The sequence below is a fragment of the Malaclemys terrapin genome, chromosome 4 (assembly GCF_027887155.1).
Source record: "Malaclemys terrapin pileata isolate rMalTer1 chromosome 4, rMalTer1.hap1, whole genome shotgun sequence".
Taxonomy (NCBI): Eukaryota; Metazoa; Chordata; order Testudines; family Emydidae; genus Malaclemys; species Malaclemys terrapin.
The window spans coordinates 27,903,952-27,930,286 of NC_071508.1; the positions used below are offsets into that span (position 1 = coordinate 27,903,952).

Genomic DNA, 26,335 nt, shown 5'->3' on the forward strand with positions numbered 1-26,335 from the left:
GGCATCTGGCCTGGGGGTGGGCTTCGGAGCCCTGTTAAAGCCTCACTCTTCCCAGCTGCATTTCTCAGACACTGCCAGCTTCCACTTGGCTGCGAGGGACCGCACCTTTTCCCTGGGCGAGAGGTAAGGAAATGGCCTTGGGCCACAGCTTGCCAGGCTTAGGGACTTCCATGGAGCTGGCTTCCTTTTCAGATGGGACCGAGTGACCACCTGCCTGTTTGCTAGACCTAGGTATTAATGCTCCAGAGACAGAACAGATCTGCCCCAACCTCCTTGGCCAAAACTGGCCCCTCCCAGTTGTCCTCATCCACCCCAGAGATGACCACATTTCTCTGGCGAAGGGATTCCTCTAGGTATAGCATGAGTCTCCTTGCACCAGTTTTTCACTGGCACAGCTCCATTAACTTTAATGGCGTTACTCCTGGTTTACACCGGGATGGGCAAAGAGGGGGAATCAGGCCCAGCAGGGTTACTCCTGATTTACGCTGGGGTGAGTAATAAGGAACTTCCACCCATCGTGTATGTAAATTGCTTTGGGAGGTGAGAAGTGCTATAGAAACCTAAGAGACTGTTATGTTACCGAGTCCCTCATTGGCAGATAGAAAGCACAGTGCGGGCACAGGATGTTTGTGCTACCGAGTTCAGAATGCATCACTACAAGTGGCAAATGAAACTACATAGTGGCTATTGATTTTTGCATTGTTCTTTGTATAAACACTGCAGAACTGAACATTTGGAAATACACCTAGCCCTTCATTTCTAGCACTTGAAGTAAAACAGTGATTTGGTACTTAGATAATATAGTTCTAACCTACCTTGCACTAGATCAGTGTTAACAGGCATGTCTGAGGCATGTTAAAAGACAAAAATCAAGAAGTATTCATAGATTCCAAAGCCAGAAGGGACCATTGTGATCATCTAGTCTGACTTCCTGTCTAACACAGACCAGAGAACTCCCCCCCTCCCCCCCAAATAATTCCTAGAGTGGATCTTTTAGAAAAAGGTTGTTTGGACCATTTAATCCACAGTTAAAACTGGGGGATTATTTGCAGCAAATAATTTATTTAGCTGCTTGTTGAACTGTCCATATATTTTCCTGGATTTTTTGTTTGTTTTTGTTTTGTAGCTCAAAATCAGTTAATTAAAAATTCTGTGCAAACATACTTACCAATGTGTTGCTCATTCACGGTTTGATACTGACAATTTGAGCTATCTTTGCTGGAGGTGCAGAGTGCATGGTGTTTCTGGGCACTCTCTGGATGTAGATAACTCTTGAAATCAAGTTTCTGGCACAAATATTCAAAAATTTGCTTTCCTCAAATATTTGTCAATAGCTACTTAAATATTGCAGTCTTGGCTAACATGGTTTGTTGGGCTCTTGTGGGAAGTGAATGAAGCTGGAGAGAGGTCACTTAAATTTATTCACAAACATTCATATTTTTGCCTAACTCTGTATGTGACACAGCACTTTGCAAAAGAGGATCATGTGGAACGGCTTGATGAATGTTTAGGTAGATCTTTGACTGCATGATGAGGGCATGAGAGCTGCCTAGAAGTATGCGAGGGACACGGGCACCAGGAAGGGTCAGGAATTACGGTGGCTCAAGAGGGAACTAGGAGTAATGGAAGGAGTTTAAAAAAATGAACGTTTATCATGGAAAAACTTCCTAGTGGTCAGATCCATAATCTTATTCCACATTCTAATAGAACAGTCTAAATAGTAATAGTGGCACAGAGACTGAGGTGACAGCAAGGCTGTCTGCATTGGCAATCAAACTGAGTTCCAAAGGAAATGCTGGAAGACTTATCACTTAAAGCTAGAATGAACCAAGCCCTGGAAGATGTACTGTTATCCTGAGACCAATCCTGTGCTGGACTATAGGATGTAGTAGGTCTTTCCTATCAGTAATGTTGCTGGATTCAGGCAGCAAAGTTCCTTAAGTTAGCCTCTTATAGCCGGCCTGCGTAATAAATACTGAAAAGATGGAGCTGGGACCAGCTGTTACATGCCACTGGAAAAGGCGGCCATTGTACAGCAGAGCTGATTTGCTGAACAGGTGGTTTGACACATGAGAGTTATTCGTAGACGTGCCTGAAACCTGGGTTTTGGTAGGAGAGTTTCATCTATTGTGGGGATCTGGGACAAAGCTGAGCCTCTGGCCAGAGTTGGCAGAAGGTTTCTCTGGGGTTCAGGGATGTGTCAGTGAGCTGAAAGCCTGCAAGTCAGACAAGACTCAGGGCATGGTGTTTAGGCAAGGCTTGCTCAACCCCGTCAGTGGGAACCAAACGAAAAGGGATGGCTCGAGCAGAGATTCACTTTGACATTTATTTGAACAGGAAACTCAGAGTGAAAAGCGTTCAAATGGACATTTGGAAACCCACTAACTTTCCAGCCTCCTAGGTCCATGTTCAGAATGCTACAGACAGAGCCGTAGTGTTCAATGCAATCAACGGGCAATAAAATAATGGCTGAGAACGTATTTCAAGCTGCCTTCCTAACAGGCTTTGTTAGCATCACTGCTGAGTTAGCCTTGCTGGTGAATCTTATGTTAGCAGTTTGAACATCACCACTTCAGATGTAAGGCCACTTCCCCAGCTCCTTTTCCTAGGTGTTTCCTTGTGCCGTTTCTTTGCTGACTTTGGACACTGTCCAATGGTACCTAGATCATATACAGAGAGAGTAGATAGAATTGAGGAGACACTTAAGACACATCGGACTCCAATGGAAATAATGATTTGTATCTGACCTTTCACCTGAAGAACTGAAAGCACCTTACAAAGATGGGTGTTGTCTCCATTTTACAGAGGGGGAAATTGGGGCATAGAAGGTCCATGGATTTCAATGGGAATTATGAGCCTAAAAACCTTGGAGGATCATGGCCTAGGGGTACATTTACACTGCAAAGTAAAACCCACAGAAGTGAGGCTCGGAACCAGGGTCAACTGACTGGGGCTCGGGCTGCAGGGCTAAAAAGAGCAATGTAGACGTCCCTGTTCTGGCTGGAGCTCAGGCTGTGAAAACCAGTGAGGGGAAGAGGGTCTCAGAGCTGGGGTCCAAGCCCAAAAGTTGACCCAGCTATTTTTAGCCCTGCAGCTCAAGCCAATGGACCTGGGTTCTGAGAGTCTCTGCTGTCTGTTTTTCTTTGTGCTGTAGATGTACCCTTAAGTGACTTCCCCAGGGTCACGTAGCAGGTCAGCAGCAGAGCCAGGAATAGAACCCAGGAGGCTTGACTCCAGTTCCCAGTGCTACCCACTCGCTGGGATGGCCGAGCGCAGACAGTACTGAGTGCAGAGACCTTCCTCTCCTTGACAGGGCTGCTGGAGGCTGGCAGCGTTTGGAAAGCTAGCAAGTGAGTTAGTAATGAGGTTTCACATCATTTTCTTTGCATGGTGGTGGGTTTAAGATTACAGGACACTTGAGTTGCTGGTGAATCTTACTAGGCCCCAGAGAAGGGATTGGGACCCAGGATAAACGACATGTCAGAGGAGCTAATAACACGCAGCTCTGAGATTCAAGGCAAGAGTTACAGTGTTAGCCTCTCTGCCTTCCTGAGTGGCCAGGGGAAAGTGGCTGATTTCTCTGAAGAAAAGCCAGTCTCATGGCATGTGTCCAATGCACAAAAGGAAAAATGGTGGCTAGGTATGAGAGACCAGCCCTTAATGCTAAGAACAACTGAGGAGCAAAATAGGCTGTTTCCTGGGTTTATTCTCCTCCCCTGCACTTCCCACTCAACATAACTCTCTCTTAGATCATCTCTGGGCAGAGAGGTTGCAATGTACCCTGGGCTGGGCTGGGAGCTCAGAGTTATCAGTGCTGACTGATGATGTTCCTAAGCTCTTGCTTCCTATTTAAGGAGAACTATGTTGCTGAGCCATGGGGGGAGAAACAGGGGGGCTCAGGAAGGGTTATCTCAGCCAAGACGCCATTATTAGATGCTGGCTCAGTGCTGGGGTGGTTAATTTCCCCTTTCTTTGTGAGATAATTATAGACATTCCTACCTGTTTGTGACAAGCACAGATCCTCTCAGGAATGAGCTATTCCCTCTCAGCCAAATTACCATCCCTGCTTCACTGACACTGCAGCGACAGGGAATTTACAAATGAAGGTCTGGCCACCCACAAAAGATGAGTCCTGGAAAGGGTTTCCATTGGCTCAGAAGTGGCATCCCCCTGACTCCGCAGTGTCTCCCTAGGACTTCCTGCCAGGACACAAGTGGCCATTTTGCTTTGGCTTTGGCTGCCGTGGCCCTGCTGAGTCTTAATGCAGCTGAGTCATTCAAAGCTGTCACTGGCCACAGAAGGAAGGATTCTCCCTGTGTAACTGCAGTAGGTACGTAGAGGGAATCTTCAGGTGGCTCCTTAGCCATTCTGCTGCTAGCCCCCAGCTCAGAAGGCATGGCTGGGAGAAAGTGGTGCCCCAGGGATCCCGGGTGGCCAGAACAGCCCCAGGTGGCCCTAGGATTGGGGAAGGAAAGATGTGGCTTAATGCAACCATTGTGCCCTCCCACCGCTACGCTGCAGCTCAGCATCTAGCTCACGGTGTGAGTGGAAAAGCAAAAAATCCCAAATGACAAATGAGTTTTAATATAAAAGCCAGGGAGACAAAGGGATTTATTCACACCCACAAATGAACTGCATCGCGTGACATCTAATCCAGCTCCAGCTCGATACTTCAGTGTCTCCATGCCTTTCTAGGGCACCCGTCTGCACCAGGTGTGGGGAATCTGAGGAGGGGATGGATCTGTATGCAATGAGCTCTTTGTGCAGGGCCTCATCTGCCTGCTGCTCAGAGGAAAGGGGAGGAGGTGATGGGAGTGTGACGCAGGACACAAGTAAATCAAAATGAAAATTCCTAGTCTAAACAAATACTTGGGTCAGATTGTTCAGGTTTCTCTGGCTGTCCGTGAGTTGCTGTAAATATCTCACAAAGCAACTGAATTTTCAGACGTGGCCCCTGATTTTGGGTGCCTGGATTTCTGGATGCCCTCTCCTCAGCCTGATTTTCAGAGGTGGAGAGTACAGCTGTTAGAGGGTGCTCAGCATGGCTGACAATCAGTCCAAACGTGTCTCAAGTTGGGTACCCAGAATCAGTGGCCATGTGGGAAATTGTGGGCCATGGGGCTGCCCGGAGTTCATCCCAGATGGACACAGAAATCCTGTTCCCATATGTCAAAGAATGAAGGACTGACTGCGCTGCTGTGGTGGTTGTTGTAGCTTTTAACACTCTCTCTAATTTGATTTTTCCTGCTAGCTAACTGAAAATGTCGGACATTGAAGAAATCATCGAAGAATATGAAGAGTAAGTGCTGTGCTTTAAAATCTTCCCTCTCACTGCCAGTCCTCTTCATGCAGAGGTACAGCAGACAGCTCGCTCTGTGGCTGCCATTGCAATTCTGGTGCAGCTGCATCAAGTCCCATAGAGAGTCATCCATTCTCATTATTACCCAGCCCTGTCTGGAGCTGTGGGAATGGTTCACGTTTTATTAGTAGTAACGACAATGCCCAGCCCGCTAGTTCTTTAGACAGCACTTTTCATCAGTAGATCTCAGAATTGTAGGCCATAAAACCATCCTCCATTCCCATAAATGAGAACCGTGATTAAGTGTTTTTTTGTTTGTTTGTTTCTCTTTACCAACCCTCTGATTCCACTGGTGGGGATGACCCAAGCCCCGAGATCCAAACACCTCCAGACTTCAGGAAAGTTGGGACCCAGATCCAGACAAAAACCTTCCAACATGGTCCCATCTCTGCTGTCATGTAATGAGGGGGACAAAACACAGCTTGTAGAAATGCATAACACAAAGTAGTGTAAACTAGCCATGGAGGGCTCTCTGAACTCCCCCCCCCCCCCCCCCCCCGATAAAGCTGCATTGGAAACGGGCTGTCCCATCCTGCAAATATTTTTTAGAGTCCAAAAACTCACCCAATTCCGAATTGGGATGAAAAATAAAAAATCGCAAATCTTCGTGAGTCAAAAACACCAAAAAATTCAGATCAATCAAAATGTCTGAGTTTTGAACCATTTTGTTAGGATTTTGACTTTTTTTTTCTTTTTGACTTTTTTTCAGTCTAATTAGCTAATATTTTTAAATGAACATTTATTTTGAACCAGAATTTTTCCGTTAGTAATATCAACACACACACACTTTCCTCCTCTCCCCCCCCCCCCCCCAGCCCCCTGAGTCTGGAGATGCTGAAATGCATGCTGTTTTGAGAACAGTTTGTTTTGACAAATCAGCATTTTTCAATGAAAATACAACTCGTGGAAAAATTCTGATCAGCCCCTCCCCCCTTCCCGGGACCAGCCCCTGGGAGAAATGTGCTGCTCTGCAACCAATGCTCTAACCCAACGGTTTCTCCTTCTGCTTTGCAGGGAACAGGAAGGTAAGAGGAAGAGAAGCCTCTTTCTGCACATCAGGACAGACTGAAGCGTTAAGACGATCCGTATAACCTCAATAACCTGCTCAATCTCTCTCCCTCCCTTTCTCTTCCCCCTTCCTGCAGAGGAGTGTATTGAAGAAGGTAGGTTTTTCCCTGTTGTGTGGAAGGGGCAGGAGGGCACGGGGTGGTTGCTACTGGCTTATTAAACTACTTTGTTTCCTTTTTTTGCTTGAAATGGTTTGGCTTGGCATGGCTGCAGGTGGGCAGAGCCGTGCAAATACTCTATAAAAAAGTCCTGGGAATGTTCCTTCCAATTTTTAAACAAATTTTGCTTCAGCTGATGTTCAATTAGGGTGAAATTCACCCCGTCCAAGGGACTCACACAACCCACAGGGCGAATGTGCGACTTCAGAAGCACGTAGGCCTCATTCCTCTGCACAGGGGTGAATTTCATCCTAAGAGTTTATTTGGCATTTGCTTCATTAGCGAGGATAATTGGAGACGGGCCTCAACTAAATCCTCAGAGCTGAGCACGGGGAGAATTCAGGATTGAAAACGTTCGCAGCTCCGGCCTGTCTGCGATGAGAATGTGATAATTGAATGGAAGCTGGCGTCTCAACTGACTTGTGTGAGTGACAGTTCAACCTGAGCTTGCTGCGTTTTCAGTATGAGGACTGGAAGCTGAAGAGTTATGCAGCTAACAGCTTTGCAGCCTTCCCTCGTGTGTGAGTGAGAATATTTGTAATGTCTGCTGGATATTGGTGAAGAAAAGCCTTAATATTCTACAGCTTTATTAACGCCTGGGCAACACCTGCACAGCAGACTCTGGTAAACACCAGGAAAGCTGTAGGACATAGATGGGAAAGTAGAGATCAATAAAATACCAGCGGACGCTCTAGATGCCACAGCTTTATGATACCTGACTAACCTTTTCCGCTTATTCCTTTCACTGCTGCCACTTTCCACCTTGAAGAAGAAGAAGAAGAATGGATAGAGGAGGAAGATGGTAGTAAAATATTTCTTCTTTCCCTTCCCCACTGCTTGCCAACATTCTGCATATGCAATGTCTGTGATCTGTTGTACATGCTCTACCTATCTATGGGATGGAGTGTGACCTCTTTCTTATTCCCATTGGCTCTTGGTGTTGCTTGTTGTATCTTCCGCCCCACTCCCCGTTTCTGCCCTAAGATCATATCTGAATCCATGCTGCATCCTTGCATTCCTAACTTTCTTTCATTCGCCAAACTCGCACATTGTTTGGTTCCTTCCTTTTATTCCTCTTTCTCTCCTCCAGGTAGCGCCAGTCCTTTAAATCCCTTCTTAGAGCCCCAGTCGCCTACCAGCTTCTCCTCTCCCTCTCTCTCCCACAGAGGATTCTGTTTGTAACAACGCTCCCTCTGGTGGAAGGAGGCGCTTGGATACGCCAGGGGTATCAATAGAGCATGTGATAGGATAAGAGGGGGAATGACTAAAGGCAGTTCCCTTGGGCACCCACCAGGGCCACTTCTGTTGCCTGAGGTGATTCAAGAGAACAATGAAAATCACCCCATCACTGCCCCTCACCGGGACTAAGCATGTTGCGTCCCTTGTTGCCATGGAGAGTGATGGACCTTGACTTGGATGTCCCCATGTGGCACTGCTAGACCCTTGGAAATACCATGAGAGCAGCCTCTGATGACATTTGGCCCCTTCCCCTTCTAGTCATGCTGGGAACACGGCAGGGCAGTCACGTGGAAATGAGGGGGGAATTCCCCCCCTCAAAGCATCAATAATAATCAAGGTCAGTTGAGTTTGGGGTGAAGGTTCAGGTGAATTCCCATTTTATGCAAACCAAACCATTACTTGTCTCCATTCCATGGCCACATTGCCTTTCCCCCTCGGATACCCCTGTGGCTGGCTCATGGTGACATGTACTTTTATCAGCCAGCCAGCCTGAGTTGCTCCCCTCACCTTGCATGTTGTTCCACAGACCAAGAAGAGCACATAGAGGAGATAGAAGAGGCTGTGGAAACCCCAGCAGAAGGTAGGTGGTTGAACCTCTAGGAGAGATCACCCTCTGCCCAGCTTGCTCTGGCCTTTTCATGCATTTCATTGGGCTGCCTAATCCCTGGGTTGGATTGCACAGCTGAGCTGCAAAAACTCAGGGATGTTTAAGATTGCAGATCATTAACTCAAGCTATAGCTGGACAAAGGACCCATGCCTCCTCCCAGCTCCGCAAAGGGGTCGCTCTCCCTCAGGGGTGCAGTTCCCAGAATGCTGATGCCAAAGGTAGATCTGGGGCTGATCCTGCAAGGTGCTGAGTGCTCTCGGCTCCCATCATGAAGGCACCAGGTGCTCCTTCCATGGGGTTGTCGGTACTTTGCAGAACTTTGTCTAGAATGTGCAGGATATTGGAGTTGAGATCCAAGAGAAGAATTTTGCCTGTAAGCAGGATCATAGATCATAGGATAATAGGATATTGGGGTTGGAAGGGACCTCAGGAGATCATCTAGTCCAAACCCCTGTTCAAAGCAGGACCAACACCAACTAAATCATCCCAGCCAGGGCTTTGTCAAGCTTGACCTTAGAAACCTCTAAGGAAGGAGATTCCACCACCTCCCTAGGTAACCCATTCCAGGGCTTCACCTCCCTCCTAGTGAAAAAGTTTTTCCTAATATCCAACCTAAACCTCCCCCACTGCAACTTGAGACCCTTATTCCTTGTTCTATCATCTGCCACTACTGAGAACACCCTAGATCCAACCCCCCTTCAGGTAGTTGAAAGCAGCTGTCAAATCCCCCCTCACTCTTCTCTTCTGCAGACTAAATAATCCCAGTTCCCTCAGCCTCTCCTCATAAATCATGTGATACCCCACTACACTGGCCCCACTGCCCCGATCATTGCACTAGGGAAAATGGAACCGCACCTCCACCCAGAGGTCTTGCTCCCCTCTGCAGGCCTCATGTCCAAGTCACGCTCCCGCCGTCGATTCCCAGCTGCACCGCTCCACAAAGAGCCCTGGGAGAATCTGCATCAAAGAAACTCCCTGAGGCTCCATGCCTCTCTGAGCTGATCTATGGGTTGAGGGGTAATATGCAGAGTCAACCCTTTGCAAGCTGCAGCAAACTCCTCCTCCTCCTCTCCAGCTGGCTCTGCTGACTGGCCTGTAGTGGGCAGAGCCACGTCTCCAATTACTCCTGATCCTCTCTGTTTGTGTGACGTCCGCCATCTTGGTCGACACTGGGGGTTGAACTGGGGCCCTCCAGAGCTAAAAGCTTGAATCTAGGGTTACCATACGTCCGGATTTTCCCGGACATGTCCGGCTTTTGGGGGTTCAAATCCCCGTCCGGGGGGAAATCCCCAAAAGCCGGGCATGTCCGGGAAAATCGTGAGGGAGGGATGGAGGGCTCGGGCGGGGCCTCTTTGGCCGGGCCGGTGCGGGGCCGGGCCGGGGTCGCGGGGCCGGGGGCATGGTGCCGGGCCAGGCGCGGGGCCGGGCGGGGAGCCGGGGGCGCGGTGCCGGGCCGGGAGCCGGGCGGTGCGCCGGGCCGCGGGCCGGGGTAGCGGGGGGGTGCGCGGGGCCGCGAGCCGGGCCGGGGTAGCGGGGCGGTGCGCGGGGCCGCGAGCCGGGGTAGCGGGGGGGGGTGCGCCGGGCCGCGGGGTCGGGCGGGGAGCCGGTCCGGGGTAGTGGGGGGGTGCGCGGGGCCGCGAGCCGGTCCGGGGTAGCGGGGGGGGGGGGTGCGCCGGGCCGCGGGGCCGGGCGGGGAGCCGGTCTGGGGTAGCGGGGGGTGCGCCTGGCCGCGGGGCCGGGCGGGGAGCCGGTCCAGGGTAGCGGGGGGGTGCGCCGGGCCGCGGGGCCGGGCGGGGAGCCGGTCCGGGGTAGCGGGGGGGTGCGCCTGGCCGCGGGGCCGGGCGGGGAGCCGGTCCGGGGTAGCGGGGGGGGTGCGCCTGGCCGCGGGGCCGGGCGGGGAGCCGGTCCGGGGTAGCGGGGGGTGCGCCGGGCCGCGGGGCCGGGCGGGGAGCCGGTCCGGGGTAGCGGGGGGGTGCGCCGGGCCGCGGGGCTGGGCGGGGAGCCGGGGGTGCGCGGGGCCGCGGGCCGGTCCGGGGTCGCGGGGCCAGGCCGCTGGGGGGTGCGCGGGGCCGGGAGCCGGTCCGGGATAGCGGGGGGGGTGCGCTGGGCCGCCGGGGGCCGGCAGCGCTGGGCGGGCTGGGGGTGGTCGGCCGGGGCTGGCACCCCAGGGCCCGAGCCGACCCAGGCTGGCGCCGCCGGGGGGCCAGCCTGGGCCGCGCCTGCTCCCCCCACACCCCCCCTTACCAGCTTCAGGCTTCCCGCGAATTTAATATTCGCGGGAAGCAGGGGAGGGGGCGGAGACTTTGGGGAGGGGGCGGAGTTGGGGAGGGGGCATGGGCGGGGCTGGGGGCGGGGCCGAGGCCCCGTGGAGTGTCCTCCATTTGGAGGCACAAAATATGGTAACCCTATTGAATCGCTACAGCCTGAGCTCAAGAGCCAGGCTCCCTAGCTAGGGACTATAAACAGCCTCCTGTCCTCTGCCGCTCAGCACAGACGGGGGCACGTAACAGACTGGCCAGTGGGTTAAACTCGCACAGGAGTGGAGGAGCTGTAGCTCTGCAGGGACTGGATCCAAGAGTAGCCCTCAGGGGTAACTCTTCCCTCTCCCTGTTCCCCAACCCCTTGGAAACATGTTGGAGTTAAGATCACAAGCAACACAATTCAGTGCTGAGCAGTGGGAACAGTCCACTGTCTTTAGACTCACTACCATCTTCTGTGTGGTGTACAGCACAGAGCACCCCATCAGCCCTGAAATATTAACAAAATCATGTAAATAAAGAGAAATAGCACAGCTAGGAGCAGGGCCGGCTCTAACTTTTTTGCTGCCCTGCCATAACCCGGCCCCCCGCCCCCGAGCGCTGCGTCACCCGAAGCCCCGGAGCGCCGGGCCGCCGAACCCCCCCCCCCCGAGCGCCGCACCGGGCCCCCCAGAGTGCCGCGCTGCGCCGGGCCACCCAAATCCCTGGTGCGCCACTCCGGGCCGCCCAAACCCCTGCCCCCCCCACCAAGCGCTGCGCCGGGCCACCCAAACCACCGAGTGCTGCGCCGCCTAAGCGCCCCCCCCACCGTGCCGCGCTGCCCGGCCGAAACACCAACAAAAAAACTCCTTGAGTGCCGCCCCGCCAAACAAAAAAACAAAAACACCGCGAGCGCCCCCCGCCACCCCAACATTGGCCGCCCCTTCTAAGGTGCCACCCCAAGCATGTGCTTGGTCGGCTGGTGCCTGGAGCCAGCCCTGGCTAGGAGCTGGCATCCTTCTGCTGTTGGAGAGGTCGGTATCTTTCCTCAGCCTGTTCATTTCCAGGTGTAACCCACACACCTCCTCAGTGGGGTGTTCTGTCCCATCGAGTGGCACCAAGGGGTGAGAGAGAGCAGGGGAGGGGGAAAGAGATATTCATGAGTTTGCTGCACAGTCTTAGCTAAGGGCCAGCTGGCTTTTAGGTTATGTAGTAGAGGCTCATTCACTAAGCTTCTGAAGTCCCAGGTTCAGTCCTGCCTGCTGACAACTGGGGTCCATCAGTGGTACACAGGCTTAAAGCCAAATTCTGGTCTCTGTTACGCTGCTGAAAATCCAGCTTGGCTCTGCAGATTTCATTAGGCCCATTCCCAAGCGACAGCGGCATGACTAATATCAGAATCTGCCCCTTACGGTGTAAAAATTGTCCAGAGCTGTCTCAGCTGTGATCATTCAATACCAACATGCTAGCTGTGCAGACCCAGCCTGTGTGAAGAATGCTAGGAATTCCTCAGGGCATTCATTAGGGAATGTGTCTGCCTGCATGGCCCGTCTGTGATCGAATTGTCCTTTCTGCTTTTAAAATAGAACACGAAGATGAAGCTAAAGAAAAAGAAGGTAAGAGCAAGACTGGGGAGAGGGGTCTGTTCACAGGCTGGTCAGTCTAGGCCTGATCTCATTTGTTCTGAGCCCCAGGTCCCCACTGTTCCATTGAACTCCTCTGCTACTAATAATGGAGCTTCTGATTCAGTGGCGTAGCCAGGGTTGCAGCCGAGGAGGAGCGGTGGAGAAAAAAGGCGTCGGTCCTTCGGTGGCATTTCGGCGACCCTATGCATGTGCTAAAAGATGGAGCGGCGCATGCGCAGGGCCACCCCGCTTCCCCATCCAGAGCGCTGTCCAGGGCACCGAGACCCCCGGCCACGTTCTCAGGGCCGGAGTCCCGGCCGGAGCGCCGGGAACCTGCTGCACCGGTCGAACCGCCAGGAGCCCGCAGCCCCGTTCCGCCGGCCGCCCGGATCGCCGGGGGGAGGGAGTCAGCAGGCAAACCCGCGGCCCCGTTCCGCCGGCGCCACTTTTGGGGAATGTGGTCAGGGGAAGCAGCTGCTTCCCCTGAACCCCGCTAGCTACGCTACTGTTCTGATTCCTGCTGTGCAAAAGGCTCATGGCCAAGAGGGACTCTCCCTGCCCGCCCTGCGCAAAGGGCCCATGGGCCATGTGAGATTGCTGTGATCGAGCCTTGTGCTGCACAGGAGAGAATTTCACACACAATGTGGTAAGAAGGGGACGTTCTCCTGCTTTCAGAGTTTAAGTTCAGTGGGGTAAATGGAAAAGCTTGTCTGGGACTCTCAGGCCTTTCGAGTGAGCTAGGGCTTGGTTTGGAGGGAATGTGGGGTGTCTCCCGTTGAAACCCTATAGAGCTCCTGTTTCCACCTGAAGCCAGTTTTCAGCTCTGTTTTCCCTTGGAGCGTGTATCAGCCCAGTGCTCAGCACCATGTAGCACTAAAGGCCGGGGTTATAAAGGTATTTAGGTGCCTAATGATGCAAAGAGGCACCTAGTGGGATTTGCAAAAGCACCTAAAACCTGGCCGTCCGAGCCGAGCCCAGCCCTGCACACTACTGCATACCCCCTACAACGTGCCGAGAGCTCTCAGCTCCTGCTAATGGCAATGGCAATAAGGGTGCTCAGCACCTTGCAGCATCAGGTTGCCTGAACTAGGCCTGAAGAACGCGTTTGTGTCGCCACTGCCAAGCCAAGCCGTTGTGATTCACGGGGCTCTGCTTCTGCCCCTGGGGAGCTGCCCTCGCTCCATTGGTGGATGTCTGGGTCGGAGCCCCCACCTTAACCCTCCCGCGCCAGGGCCGGATTAACCTTTTCTGGGCCCAGCGCCAAACATATTTGTGGGGCACCCCTGAAGGCAATGGAGCATGGCGAGGGGAGGTCAGTCCCCGGAGCGAGGGACCAGCCAGAGGCAATGGGGCCTGGCATGGCAGGGGCGGCCCCGCTCCGCCCAATGCGAGGGCACTATTTACAAACTGGCAGTTGCCAGACGCACAATGGCCTGGCCTGCCCAGCCCTGTGATGCCAGCATGTCCCTTCCCCTCGGGAGTGGGCCTATGCCACACCACACAGTACCCCCGCCCAACACTTCCTGACTCCTTATGGCCAGAGGCCCCCCCCCCGACTCACTATGCCCAGCGCCACCCCCAGACCCACCCACAACTGCCCAGCATCTCCCACAGAACCTAGGGTTACCATCCATCCGGGTTTCCCCGGACATGTCCGGGTTTTTAAGCTTTTAAAATGGTCGTCGGAGGGGACGGGGCTGGGATGTCTAATAAAATAGAAATGTCTGGGATTTCCCCCTTCCCCTCATGCAGAGTGCAGCGCGGCTGATTGGACGCCTGGCCTGATTCGGTCTGCCTGCAGCTCTCCCTCGGCCTGGTGGGGGTGGGGCAGGCAAGGGACAGGGAACAGGGGGGTTAGATTGGTCGGGGGTTCTGGGGGGGCTGTCAGGAGAAGGGGGTGTAGAGAGCGGTTGGGGCAGGCAAGGGACAGGGAACGGGGGGTTAGATTGGTCGGGGGTTCTGGGGGGGGCTGTCAGGAGAAGGGGGTGTAGAGAGCAGTTGGGGCAGGCAGGGGACAGGGAGACTTAGAGAGGGGGTGGGGTCCTGGGGGCAGTTAGGGTGGGGGGGGTCTCAGGAGAGGGCAGTCAGGGAACAGGTAAGGGGTAGGGGAATTCTGAGGGGGGCGGGAAGTGGGAGGGGGCGGGGCTAGGGCGGCACCCCGTGTCCTCTTTTTTGATTGTTGAAATATGGTAACCCTACAGAACCCCCACGCCCTAGTGGCCCAACACACACAGATCTTCCCCGCCCCTTCACAGCCCAGCACTCCCCCAGGCTCCCCACAGACCCACCCCTCAGGACCTGCCTCCCAGCCGCAGTCACCAGCCCTGCTGGGAGGCGACTGTGTCTGCTGCGCTGAGCCGGCAGCACAGCCAGGGCTGGGGCCAGGAATCACTCCAGCCCCTTGGGAGTGTCACGGTCAGGCAGGCCAGAGCCTGCCCTGGCCAGGCTCCCTCAAGACGCACTTGCCTGGAGGGGCCCAGCCAAGCCCCCAAAATTCCCCCCCCCCATCCCCAGCTGAGACTGGCCAGGCTTCTGCACCAGTCCCAGGAGGCTCAGCTCCAGGGAGACAGGTGGGGCCGCACAGGTGGTGGGAAGCAGAGACTGCCCGGAGCCGGAGGTGCACTGGGTTCTGGCCAGGGGGCTGAGAGGAGCAGGGGGTGGGGTCAGGGGGCGGAGAGGAGCCCTCGGCCAGCTTGCGGGCAGACCGAAAGGAACAAGTGGTGGGCGAGGGGAGCCAGCGGGGGTCTCGGGGCGCAGTGCAAGCGGAGCAGGCCTGGGCCCCTTCTGAGCATGGGCCTGGCTCCATGGAGCCACTGGAGTCATTGTAAACCTGGCACTGCCCGCCACTTCCCACAAGGCAGCTGGAGGCACCCAGACTGACCGTGCCATGACAGGATTTCTGGGGCTCGGGCTGGCAGGATAGCAGACGCTAGATATGTTAGACAAGATGCCACCTAGTGATCAGTTGGTCAACCACACTCCTTAATGGTCACTCGGTCAACTTGTTTTGCTCAAGTGAGGCCCACTGAGTCTCAAGTCTCCAAAATGGTGGTACTAAAAATCCAGGCCCCATCTTGGTGGGAAGTGCCGCCTGGGGATAAAGTGAGAGAAAGGCTCAGTCATCGTCTTCCTCCCCCTGACCCACCCCTGCTGCCTCCTGGAGTGCAGAGCGTGTGCAGTGGCACTGATCCGCCATGCAGATGTAGATCGGGCACGTGGCTGGGGGCTAAAGCTCTGTCTCTCCCACAGGTGGCGAGGGGGAGCGAGAGCAGGAGTCTGGAGAAGGTAATGTATTTGTCCTCTCCATGTGCCCCACAGGGAGTTGGGCTGGAGGGAAGGAACAAGCACCCATTCACATGCACCCATCCCTTCCTGGCAGGAGGGGACAGCAAACCCTCCTGACCACCCAGCTGCCCTCTTCCCTGCCCCATGATGAGAGTGAGCACCCATCACTAGACAGCAGCAGGACCAGCGGGCTTGGGGAGGTGGGGCACAGGGTGCCACATCCATTCAGGTGGCTTCACTTTGGTAGGCTGTGGGGCTGAATAGGGGGGTGAGCTTTGGACCAAATGCCCTGTACCTGGCACCCACATGCCAGCCAGGAAAGCTGCTACGTTCCCTGCTGGTGCAGGCATGCCGCTGGCTTGCTGTGGTTGAGGTGGGCATGTACAGTGGGGACACTGCCCAAGTCTGCACTGACAGTTTGGGCAGCCTCTTGGGGTAATGCGTCCCCTGTACCCAGCCGCTAGGAGGACCTCTGCCTGCCTGCATGAGGTGGGGAGCCTTCAGGGAGCCACATTATGAATGTCTGAAGCAGCTGCAGGTTGTGGGGCATGTACCTCGGTGTCAGGGCAAAAACAAGGCCTACCCTATGCAATGGAGTTCTCAGCTGGCTAGCGCTGGCTAGGCAGGCAATAGGGAAGGAGACTGGGCCCATTGCTGAGAGCTGAAATACTCTTTAAGTGGATGAGGGGTTGAAATCTGGCTAGATGTGACAGCCTGGGCCCATCTCTAACCCTAGCTAACAGCCTGATTCCTCCATACATGACTCCAGGCTCTAGGTTTACCCGCAGCATGGCATGGGGCAAAGGGAGTCTGGGGGCACCTGGCCCATCACTGATATTTACACTGAAGTGGAAAGTGCCATTAACTCTGTGTTTCTCTTTGGTTCCCACGGACCCGCAGGGGAGTCAAAGCCAAAGCCCAAGTAAGTGGAAATGCATTTCATGTAGGGGAATGGGAAGTTTGGATCGTGTGTGTGTGCAGACTCGTTCTGCGTATGACCGAGCAGGGGCTGTACACAGTGCAGTAAATACAGTATTGGCCCGAGCAAAGGGAAGGGGTGGGGTAGCGGCTAAAGAGCCCCAGAACAGGAGAAGGGAAGCAAAATAGGGAGAGAGTGGGGGAGAAGAGAGAGAAAGGAGGAAAGCAAGCGGAGGAAGGGACGAAGGAGAACAAAGGGAGAGAGAGGTGGAGCAGGGAGAGGGTGATCAGAGCTGGTGCATCTGGAACAGCTTGTGCATTCAGTGGCACAATCAGAACCTCACACTCTGGCGTCTGATATAGGAGCCTAGCGGCGCATTCTCCAGTGCAGCCAGAGCTCCCTGTGCATTTCTTGAAGCGACCTTCTTGAGAGTGATCCGAGCATCCCCTGAGAGAGAACTACCTGCCCAGGTGGAAGAATCTCCTGCAGATGAATGGGAACGTTCCCATGAATCCCTGGGAGCCCCAATTCTCTATTAGATGGACAGAGCAAGGGAGCACCAAGTGCTCTAGGCCCCTGGGAAGGATACACCCTTCTAAACCTTCTCTTCTCTCCTCTCTCCCTACTCCTCAGTTCCACCTTTCCTAGTGTCACCAGGTAGGCTCAGCTTTCTAAGCCCAGGCAGTAATGCTGCTGTGTAACAATGGGTTGGGCACTTAATTGGTCTGGATGGACACACACGTTGCTTTTACTGACAGTTTCAAGGAAGAGCTGGACTAGCCACGTCCTCGTCTCAATGAGGTTCAAAGGAACAAAAGGGGTTTGGAGGGAAGCATCAGAAATACCAGTCAGCGAGCTCAATCCATGGTCCTCTCTCTGGCTGAGCAGGGCTCTTAAGAAGAGTGATGAGCCTGAAGCAAAACTTTTTCAAATGTGAAGCTGGATTGAGAATCAAAATCTGCATCCCAGGCTCACTGCTACCTACAGAAAGCCCTCAGTATTCAAACCCTGGCACCTTGATGTCTGAGGCAGCATGGGCCGGCAGACAGGAGACTGGATGCCTGGGTCCTATATTTAATCTGGCCACTGATTTAGTGTGGACAAATCCCTGCCCAACCCCGTGCCTCCATTTCCCCACCTGTAGGATGGGGCTGATGATACTGCCTCTCCTTTGAGATCTGTGGGTGGTAACTTGTTAGCAGGGCATTTACATCTGGATACTCCAATAAGCACTTTGGCCCAGATCCTCCAAGGTATTCAGGTGCTTAACGCTCATTGATTTCAGAAATCATGGCAATGTACCGTCTATTGTGTATGATGGGGCACCCCGATACTGCATTCAATGGTGCTATTAAGGTTCCCATATTTGAAACTCAGGCCCAGAAGTGTCTGCCCCAGAGCTGCTGGACGACTCACTTCCCCAAAACCTACTGTTGTTCTTTTGATGAAAATGACCTCATAAAGCCTGTCAAAGGAAAAGCACCTGCTAGGTACTCGTCAGCAGCTTGGGGTGGGCTGCAGCATCGCTCACTTCTGGTTCCTTGCTTGAAAGTGTGTCCATTTTCTAAACCTTTGGAGTGCTTTCCTGGTGCAGGTGGCTAGGGGACTTGTCTGGTAGTTGCCACTGCAAACATTAGACTGCAGATGGGGTGAAATGCACCCCATGCCGAGGGCCAGCAGGAGACCTAGGAACTGCTTGAGACCAGGACTTACATGAGATTGGAGTGGTGCTTTGTGCTTGTGAATTTCATCCATCGTGGGCTGTCACTCTACACTCTGCCTGTTTATCACAAACACTGGGGGACTAGACAGCCCTGGGGGCTAGCAATGGGACTCCAAGCCGGTCATGTCTAGGCCGACTGCTCCAATCTAGCTTGAACTGGCCATGATTCAAAGTTGTTCCAGCTGTTCAGTAGTGATCCATGTGAAACGGAGCTAGGGGGTGCCCAGGGACAGGGGTTTTCATTATAAAAACAACCCCCCAACCGCTATTCCACCCTGGCTGGCAGCCTCAAGTTAGTATTACATTGTCCTGTGCTGAAAACTGACCCATCCCCCCATCTTTACATATGTTGGGGGGGGGGGGGTGCGAATGACGTCTTTTGCAAGCTTATTTGCCAGGTTTTCATTGGTAAAAAGTTTGGACAATTATTTATTGTATTTTGCCCCTGTGAGGGACTGATCCCCTTTCCATGATAGAACGGGGCCTACAGACTATACATGCCAAACATGACAACACAACTCTCTTTAAACCCAATTATCTAGGCAGTTATACCTCTGGGCCCCTAAAGCTCCTAGAAAGCTAATAGTAAATTGACTTGCACAGTTGAATTCACACATGCATGCTACTTTCTCCTGCCACTTTTCACAGCAATGTGCTGTCTAACAGGTCTGTATGAACACTAGATTAACTGATGAAGGAGCTTCTCCTACCTGGAGTTAAACAAGGCTGTAATCCGTTTTCCAGCCAAACAGAAAGAAATTCCTTTCTGCTTCTGATTGCAGGCTCTTCATGCCAAACTTGGTGCCTCCCAAGATCCCGGGTGGGGAGAAAGTGGACTTTGATGTGAGTATTGGGTGCCCAGCAGACTGTGGGCCTGCTCTGTGGGGAAGCCGTGGGCTTCAGTAACCAGGGCTGTCAGGCTGGCACTAAATTCACTCATGCAAGAATCCCCTAGTCCTTCCAGGCATGTACCCAGTATGCCCAGACAGTGCCCAGGCTGCCAGCCCTTCTTGGTATGTACCCAATCCCATATTTGCCAGTCCTTCTGAGTATGTACCCAGCGGACCGGGTACCATGTCTGCCAGCCCCTGCTCTCCTCTTTAGATTGCCCCTGGCTCCCACAGCACCCTGGTGGCTATTGATCTGGGAGAGCAGTAGCAATGGCTGGTTCAGTGCCATGTTCCATTCAGGACATTCACCGTAAGCGCATGGAAAAGGATCTGAACGAGCTACAGGGCCTGATCGATGCCCATTTCGAGAACAGGAAGAAGGAGGAAGAGGAGCTGATCTCCCTCAAGGACCGAATCGTACGTCTGGATGCCCCAGATCGTCCCATTACTCCCCCTCCCCCCAGTCCCCAAGTTAAGGGCCATATTCTGTCCCTGATGAAGACATGGGGGAGCAGGGTCAAGCCCTAGAAAAGCAAGATGCTGACTATGGGGAGAGAGGGGACCCAGGTCCGATCCAGACTGAGGAGCATGGATCCAGGGCTTGGAAAGTGCCATCTTTCATTATTTGATACCAGTTAGTGTGGTGTCCCGCCACCCATCACCCCAGTGCCCAGCCATGTCTGGAGGAAGCCGAGGTCATGTGACAGGGAAACGGGCACTCCTTGCCATACCAACAGAGCAAATGCTTCCCGTGGGGCTGGGCCCCTAGTCATTTGGGATCCAGAGAGAGCTCTCCCTGGGTCCCTCATGTGGGGGCGGGGGTCATCCCCTGGCCTCGAAGTCCAAGCCTTGCTCTTCCCCTGCAGGAGCATCGGCGAGCGGAGCGGGCAGAGCAGCAACGGATCCGCAGCGAGCGGGAGAAGGAGCGCCAGGCCCGCGTGGCTGTGAGTGTCCCACCTCCCAGAGCAGGGGAGGGCTGACACAACCCCCAGCGATGGAGCCGAGTCTAGGCTTCTCCCCAGTCAACTAGCTGGGACCAGCTGCTGTTACCCTTTGTACTGCAGGGACCTTCCTTCTAGCTGTGAGGGACTCCCCTTTATTGCAGCTTCTAGATCAGCCAGCGGGGACACTCCAGACCCACCCGGGGCCGAGACTCCTAAGCTCTCCTTGGCCCAGGGAGCTGGTGGCCACATATTCCAACATGGCCCCTTGACTGAGCCGCAGCCTTGGGCTGGGCTGCTCACAGCTCTCCCAGGCGATACAGGGCTGGGCTGGGTTAGTGCTCTGCTGGGGAGAGCTTGAATGAGCCTCCAGGCAACCGAGTAAGTGGTGTTTGCTTCAGCAGAGGGCGCTCTTCCTCCCAAGCCAGCGCCCAGCTCCAGAGGGTGCTGGGCTGATGATGGGCCTCAGACAGGGGCCTGCACCACTTGCAGTGCCGTTAAGTGATTGTGTTAATGTGGTGACAAAGCCTGATGTCCAGTGACCGCCTCTCTGAGCCCCGCTTGCCCTTCTACTTGGGGGAGTTATTCATGGCAAAGTCCATGGAACGTAAGCAGCTGTCATGGCATGTGACTCTGCAGCCCTTGGTCTGGTCTGTAGCTGTATGTTCCCAGCAGCTCTCACTCTGCTGAGTCTGTCTCTCCAGCAGCAGTGAGTTCCCCTGGCTTCCCTCGAGACCCCTCTTGCTCTGGCTCTACCCCTGACAGGAAGAGAGAGCCCGCAGAGAGGAAGAGGAGGCCAGGAAGAAGGCTGAAGAGGATGCCAGGAAGAAGAAGGCTTTCTCCAACATGCTGCACTTTGGGGGCTACCTGCAGAAGGTACAATTCCAGCTTGGGAACTAGTCATGGTGGTGGTAGCCAGAGTCCCCATCCCACAGTTAAAGGGGCCAGCTGTAGGGGAGCATGCTGGGAAAATTCCCATGAAAATGGAGCGTTAAGGGGGTGAGGGAGAAGGAGCCTGAGCCGAGGGCAGAGGCTGTGGGGAAGGGGCTGTGGTGCAGTTCCACTGTTCTATCCTCCTTTGGTTTTACGACGACATTGTGCTCAGATCAGAAAACTCCCGGGCCCGATTCTACTGCTTCAGGACTGCAGTGAGTCTCACTGAAGCTTCCTGCATCCTTTGGCGATGTTATTTCCCGTGAGATAAGGTCATCGCCAGAACATCAAACTTCACCCGCTCTCCCTACTCACTAGACAGAACCATGGCAGTCACCTAGGGCAGCCTTCTTGTTCCCTTCTCCGTGCAGGGCACTCAGGACTCTGCCGTGCGGATTTTACTGGCATGACAGGCTGCTTGTCTTCCAGACTGTGTGTTCGGTGGCTGGTAGTTTTGGTGCTGCCCAAACCCTTCTGGGGAGACGTACCATTTTTGGTAGTATTACAGTGCCACCTAGAGGCCCAGCTGAGATCAGCCCCCCTTGTTCCAGGTGCTGCGCACACACAGTGAGGGCAGGTCTTCACTACAGGGTGGGGTCGATTTAAGATACGCAAATTCAGCTATGCGAATAGCGTAGCTGAATTTGATGTATCGGAGCCGACTTACCCCGCTGTGAGGACAGCGGCAAAATCGACCTCCTCGGCTCCCCGTTGACGGCGCTTACTCCTACCTCCGCTGATGGAGTAAGCGCGTCGATTCGGGGATCGATTGTTGCGTCCCAATGAGATGCAATAATTCGATCCCCGAGAGATTGATTTCTACCTGCCGATTCAGGCGGATAGTGTAGACCTAGCCTGAGAGAGTCCCTGCCCTAAAGAGCTCACAAGCTAACTAGATAAGACAAAGGTTGGGAAAGGGAAACTGAGTCATAGAGCCAGCAAGTGACTTGCCTGAATAACCCAGCAGATCAGTGGCAGAGCTGGGACTAGAACCCAGGTCTGCTGAGTCTCAGCTTAGTTCCCCCTCCACTGGACTAGCCTCATGGCGATCTTGAAAAGGCTGGCTGGAGTGGGCATCTTGCTCAGCTCAGCTGGGCTTCCCCTTTGGAACCTCCCTATGCCATTGGGCTGTAGGGATTCACTCCAGCTCAGTGTGGGAGAAGGTGGGGTAGAGCTGGGGCACGGGCGGGGGGGACAGGTTAAATTCCCTCTGACTCGGGCCTGCTGATGTCTTCAGACAGAGAAGAAAAGTGGGAAGAAGCAAACAGAGCGGGAGAAGAAGAAGAAGATTCTCAGCGAGCGGCGGAAGCCTCTGAATATCGACCACCTGAATGAAGACAAGTTGAGGTGAGGGTAAGGGAGGGACCAGGGCAATAACCCCCCCCCCCAAACCTATCAGGCTGGAGGAGAGCCCACGGGCATGTGCCTGAGTCCTGGAACCCTTTGCATCACTAACCCATAAGGGCAGCAAATCAACCCTGCCCCCCCACCTCTTCATTCACCCCAAGCGAGGCCAGCTGCCCCCCTCCTGAACCAGACTGTGTGAGGAGCCCTCACCGCCAGGGGCAGCGCTGCAGACTGCGGTGGCCAGGCTGCCTGGGCTGAGATGTAGGACTGGGGGAGCACTGAAGGGCAGTGGGTGTGCCGTGCTGGAGTGAGAAAGCAGCAGTAGTAGATCTGTGACTCTGGATCTCTGGGATGCGTCAGCCCTCGATCCCCATCACTCTCGCTGCGGCCAGGGGGACGTGCTTTGGTTGCCATTGTGCAGCTGCTGTGGCTGCCAGCTGGGACTGAACTCATGAGCAGCAGAAGCACAAGCCCCCAGCATGGGAGCCAAGAGGGAAACTTCAGGGTTGTGAGTAAGTAGCAGGCTGGTATAGTCACAGGGGTTGGCCACCAGGGGGAGCTGTGATCAGACACCCTATGCCTGTGTTATGTCCCCATCATGGACCGAGGGCATCACATGATCCTAGGTGGGCTAAGCGCCAATAGGCAGCAGGTCCCGACCTGGCGCTAAAGCAACGGGAACTCAGGCATTGCTCCAGTCCCCTGTATCTACCCTGTTGGGGGGCAGAGCCTAAAGAACCTCATCACAAGTGGGACTGGAGACTGGTGGGGGTCAGAACTGTGTGTGGTTCGGAGAATCACATGGATAACCTTCTGTGCCTCCCTGACTCCTGGTGCCTCACCGGCTCCCCATGGCTTTCCCCACAGGGACAAGGCCAAGGAGCTGTGGCAGAGCATCCACGACCTGGAGGCTGAGAAATTCGAGCTGCAGGAAAAGTTCAAGCGGCAGAAATATGAGGTGAGGGTTGGTCTGACCTCAGCTTCCCCCTGTGGCCCCATCTCTGCCGTGGGGAGGCGGCTGAGGCTATTGTATCCAGCCTGACATCTGTATCACAGGGAAACCTGAGGAAAGCTCCCTCGTTCTCCTGGGCATGGCAGTTGTGGTGAGATTCCCAGTCCCTTTCCCTCAGCTGCATTTGAACTCAGCTCTCCAAAAGTGCAAGGCCAGTGCACCCAGGTGAGCTGAGCCAGACCCTCAACCCGGTGTAAATTGGCAAAGCGCTCTTGACTCCAGCAGAGTTACACCAGTTTGTGCCAGCTGGGGTTGTGGCCCCAGAGCTCTAGTGAACGCCACGTGAGCATTGCAGAACCCCAGCTACCAACACTGCAGAGCAGCCTGCCGGACGTGGACTCCTGTGGATTGTCTAGCCAGCTGGAATCTCTCTAAGCAGCAAACACCCAGCCATCTGCCGGGCCTTCCTGTTCTGTACACTCACAAGTCTCCTAATGGCTGGATTATTTTATGCTTTATCCTCGCACAGCAAACGGATAGCTGAACTGGCTTTGAAAATCATGTCTGTCTATCACATTTCCAGTGCCCCCATCACTACACCCAGGGTTTGCTAACATTGTTTCACCATTCATGCGCTCCCTCGGCACAAGCAAAGTCCTCGTGGTTGTGTGCTAAACCCTGTTAGGGCATGGCTGGTGTCTCGCCAAATTTGGCTCTGGCACATGGTTGAGAAGTTGTGCCGATGAAACCACGGTTGAACGTGGCTAACTGTGGCAGCCCGAGCAGGGTGTCTGTAGCTCTAGTTCTTTTTTCTATATGTCTTTGCTTTGGGCTCAGTCCTGTGAAGTGCTTAGGTCCAGATCATCAAGCACATTTACATGCCTAACTCCATTTGAGGATCTGGTCCCCAGTGCCCATGACTTGCAGTGAAGTTGAGAGCCCGTCACAGCAACAGGCCCTCTCTCTGTTAACCTCCCCTCTGAGTGCTTGCTTGTGTCTGCCTTTTAATGGTCTCTTCTCTCTAACTCCACCAGATTGTCACGCTCACTGCTCGCTGTGATGAGCTAAGCAAGTAGTAAGTACCGCCCGGCCCACTGCCGGCAGCTTCCTGCCTCGGTTTGTGCTTGACATGCTGGCCTACTGAGAGGGAGCAGACAGTTCTGCTGGCATAGGGAAGAGCGCAAGCAGAGATCTGTGTCCGTGAGCCATAGATCCAGGTGGGATGGATTAAGGTGGAGGTCTACTTAGGGGGTAGGTAACAAATGAATAGATGGGAAGGTGAGTGAGTGAGAACATAGGAATTGCCAGCCCAGATCAGCCCCCATTCCCCTATCTAGTACAGTCTCCTGACAGTGGCCAGAACCTGCTGCAACACAGAAAGGTGCAAGTAATGTTGCAATAGAACATCCTGCCCATAGAGGGAGATTCCTCCTGACCCTTATCAGCTCATGCCCTGAAGCATGACCATGTCTGAACCCTTTTTTTAAACCTGTTTATGAAGGACAGAGGGGTGAAAGAAAAGGGGAGTGCTCTACATTAAAGACCCCATTACCTGTTTTAGAGCTATTGGTAACTCAGAAGTGCAGGATCTTGAATGTATATGGATCAATCTGCTAGTAAACAAAGCCCCAGGACAGGGTACTGGTGGGGGGTCTTTTATAGACCACTGAATCAATCCAAAGGACAGGATCAGTTACTCCTTAATTACCTGACTGTAATGTGTTGAACATTAAAGAAAGAAACATTGTGGTGTTATGGGGACTTCTGTTTGAGAGACATTCAGTGATGGTCTCCTGTAGCCAACAGAAAAACATTAGAATTTCTAAAAATTATAGATGGTGGATTTTCTAATACAGATATTGAACCCAGCACAAGGCAGCTCCATTTTGACCATCATTCTAAAGATGAATTAATCACTGGATGGGGAGTTGGCGGTTGCCTTGATTCATAGATTCCAAGGCCTCCTGTAAAACAGAGGCCAGAGAACTGCCCCAAAATAGTTCCTCCAGCAGACCTTTTAGAAAAACATCCAAGCTTAATTTAAAAATTGTCAGTGATGTAGAATCAACCACAACCCTTGATAAATTGTTTCAGTGGTTAATTACTGTCTCCAGTATAAATTTACATTTCCAAGCTTAATTTGTCAGTATGGACACACAGTATCCAAACCGCTAATATATAAACTTGGTGCTTCAAAAGGGCTAGTTTCCCAAAGCTGATGAAAGTTTTATGAGTGAAATTGAAACAGGGGGGGGGGGCAGGGAGTTTAGATAGAAAAACATGAATAAAAATTGGGATTTTTTAAACAAGAGCTGAGTAGATTGTCATCATTGTATAATTCAGAAATAGGACAACTTTGTGTAAAAGTCCATCCTGGTTCAGTGGAGAATTGAAGACATTAATTTAGAAATAAATACAAACATCAAATGGGGGGGGGGGAGAAAGAGGAGAAATAGATCACAAGCAATATAAATGAGTGGTTATGAAGTGTAGAAAATTGATAAGAGAAGCAAAAGACATCAAGTAAAATGTCATGGCTGGCAGGTCTAAGGACAATAAAGAGGAGTTTTTATAAGCATGTACAAAAGAAATCCTAACAATAGTATAAGCCCATTAGTAATGGTGATGGTAAAATTGTTAATGAGGCAGCAAAGGCAGAAGTGTGAAATAAATATTTCTGTTCTGTATTTGGAAAGAAGCAGATTGATGTACTCATCAGATGAGGATGATGAATTACTGAGGAGGATGTTAAACAGTATCTGCTAATTTTTAAATCAGCAGGTCTGGATAACTTGCACCCAAAAGTCCTAAAAGAGTTGTCTGAGAAGATCTCTGGCCCATTGATGTTAATTTTGAATAAATCATGCAATATCTGGGAAATCTCTTAATACCCTTAAAATCTCTGAATCTAATATAACTCTAGATTATTATTACCCTATTATAGTTATCTATATAAAGGTCACATCCTTGTTTTTTATCTTAAAACCAAATTATCAAAAGTGGCCACTGACATTGGGTGTTTCCATTTTGGGGAACTTGAGTTGAGATGCC

The 26,335-nt window shown here is 53.1% G+C and overlaps 1 protein-coding gene across 3 annotated transcripts in view; it reads left to right on the forward strand.

The window, feature by feature from the left end:
- The first annotated feature begins 7,354 nt into the window (after nt 1-7,354).
- The window catches only part of TNNT2 (troponin T2, cardiac type), a 29,120-nt gene continuing 10,139 nt past the window's right edge, over nt 7,355-26,335 (forward strand). Inside the window, exons 1-12 of one of the 3 annotated variants that reach the window (XM_054025868.1) lie at nt 7,355-7,387; nt 8,351-8,404; nt 12,256-12,285; nt 15,544-15,579; nt 16,480-16,501; nt 17,132-17,155; nt 19,004-19,064; nt 19,412-19,528; nt 19,978-20,055; nt 20,818-20,928; nt 22,223-22,332; nt 23,200-23,290. In XM_054025868.1, coding sequence (XP_053881843.1) covers nt 19,011-19,064; nt 19,412-19,528; nt 19,978-20,055; nt 20,818-20,928; nt 22,223-22,332; nt 23,200-23,290 — 561 coding nt within the window. In that variant the 5' untranslated portion in view covers nt 7,355-7,387; nt 8,351-8,404; nt 12,256-12,285; ... (2 more) ...; nt 17,132-17,155; nt 19,004-19,010. Of the gene's footprint in view, nt 7,388-8,350; nt 8,405-12,255; nt 12,286-15,543; nt 15,580-16,479; nt 16,502-17,131; nt 17,156-19,003; nt 19,065-19,411; nt 19,529-19,977; nt 20,056-20,817; nt 20,929-22,222; nt 22,333-23,199; nt 23,291-24,318; nt 24,360-26,335 lie in introns of those variants that run through there. The other 2 variants (XM_054025869.1, XM_054025867.1) reach the window with 2 other exon arrangements.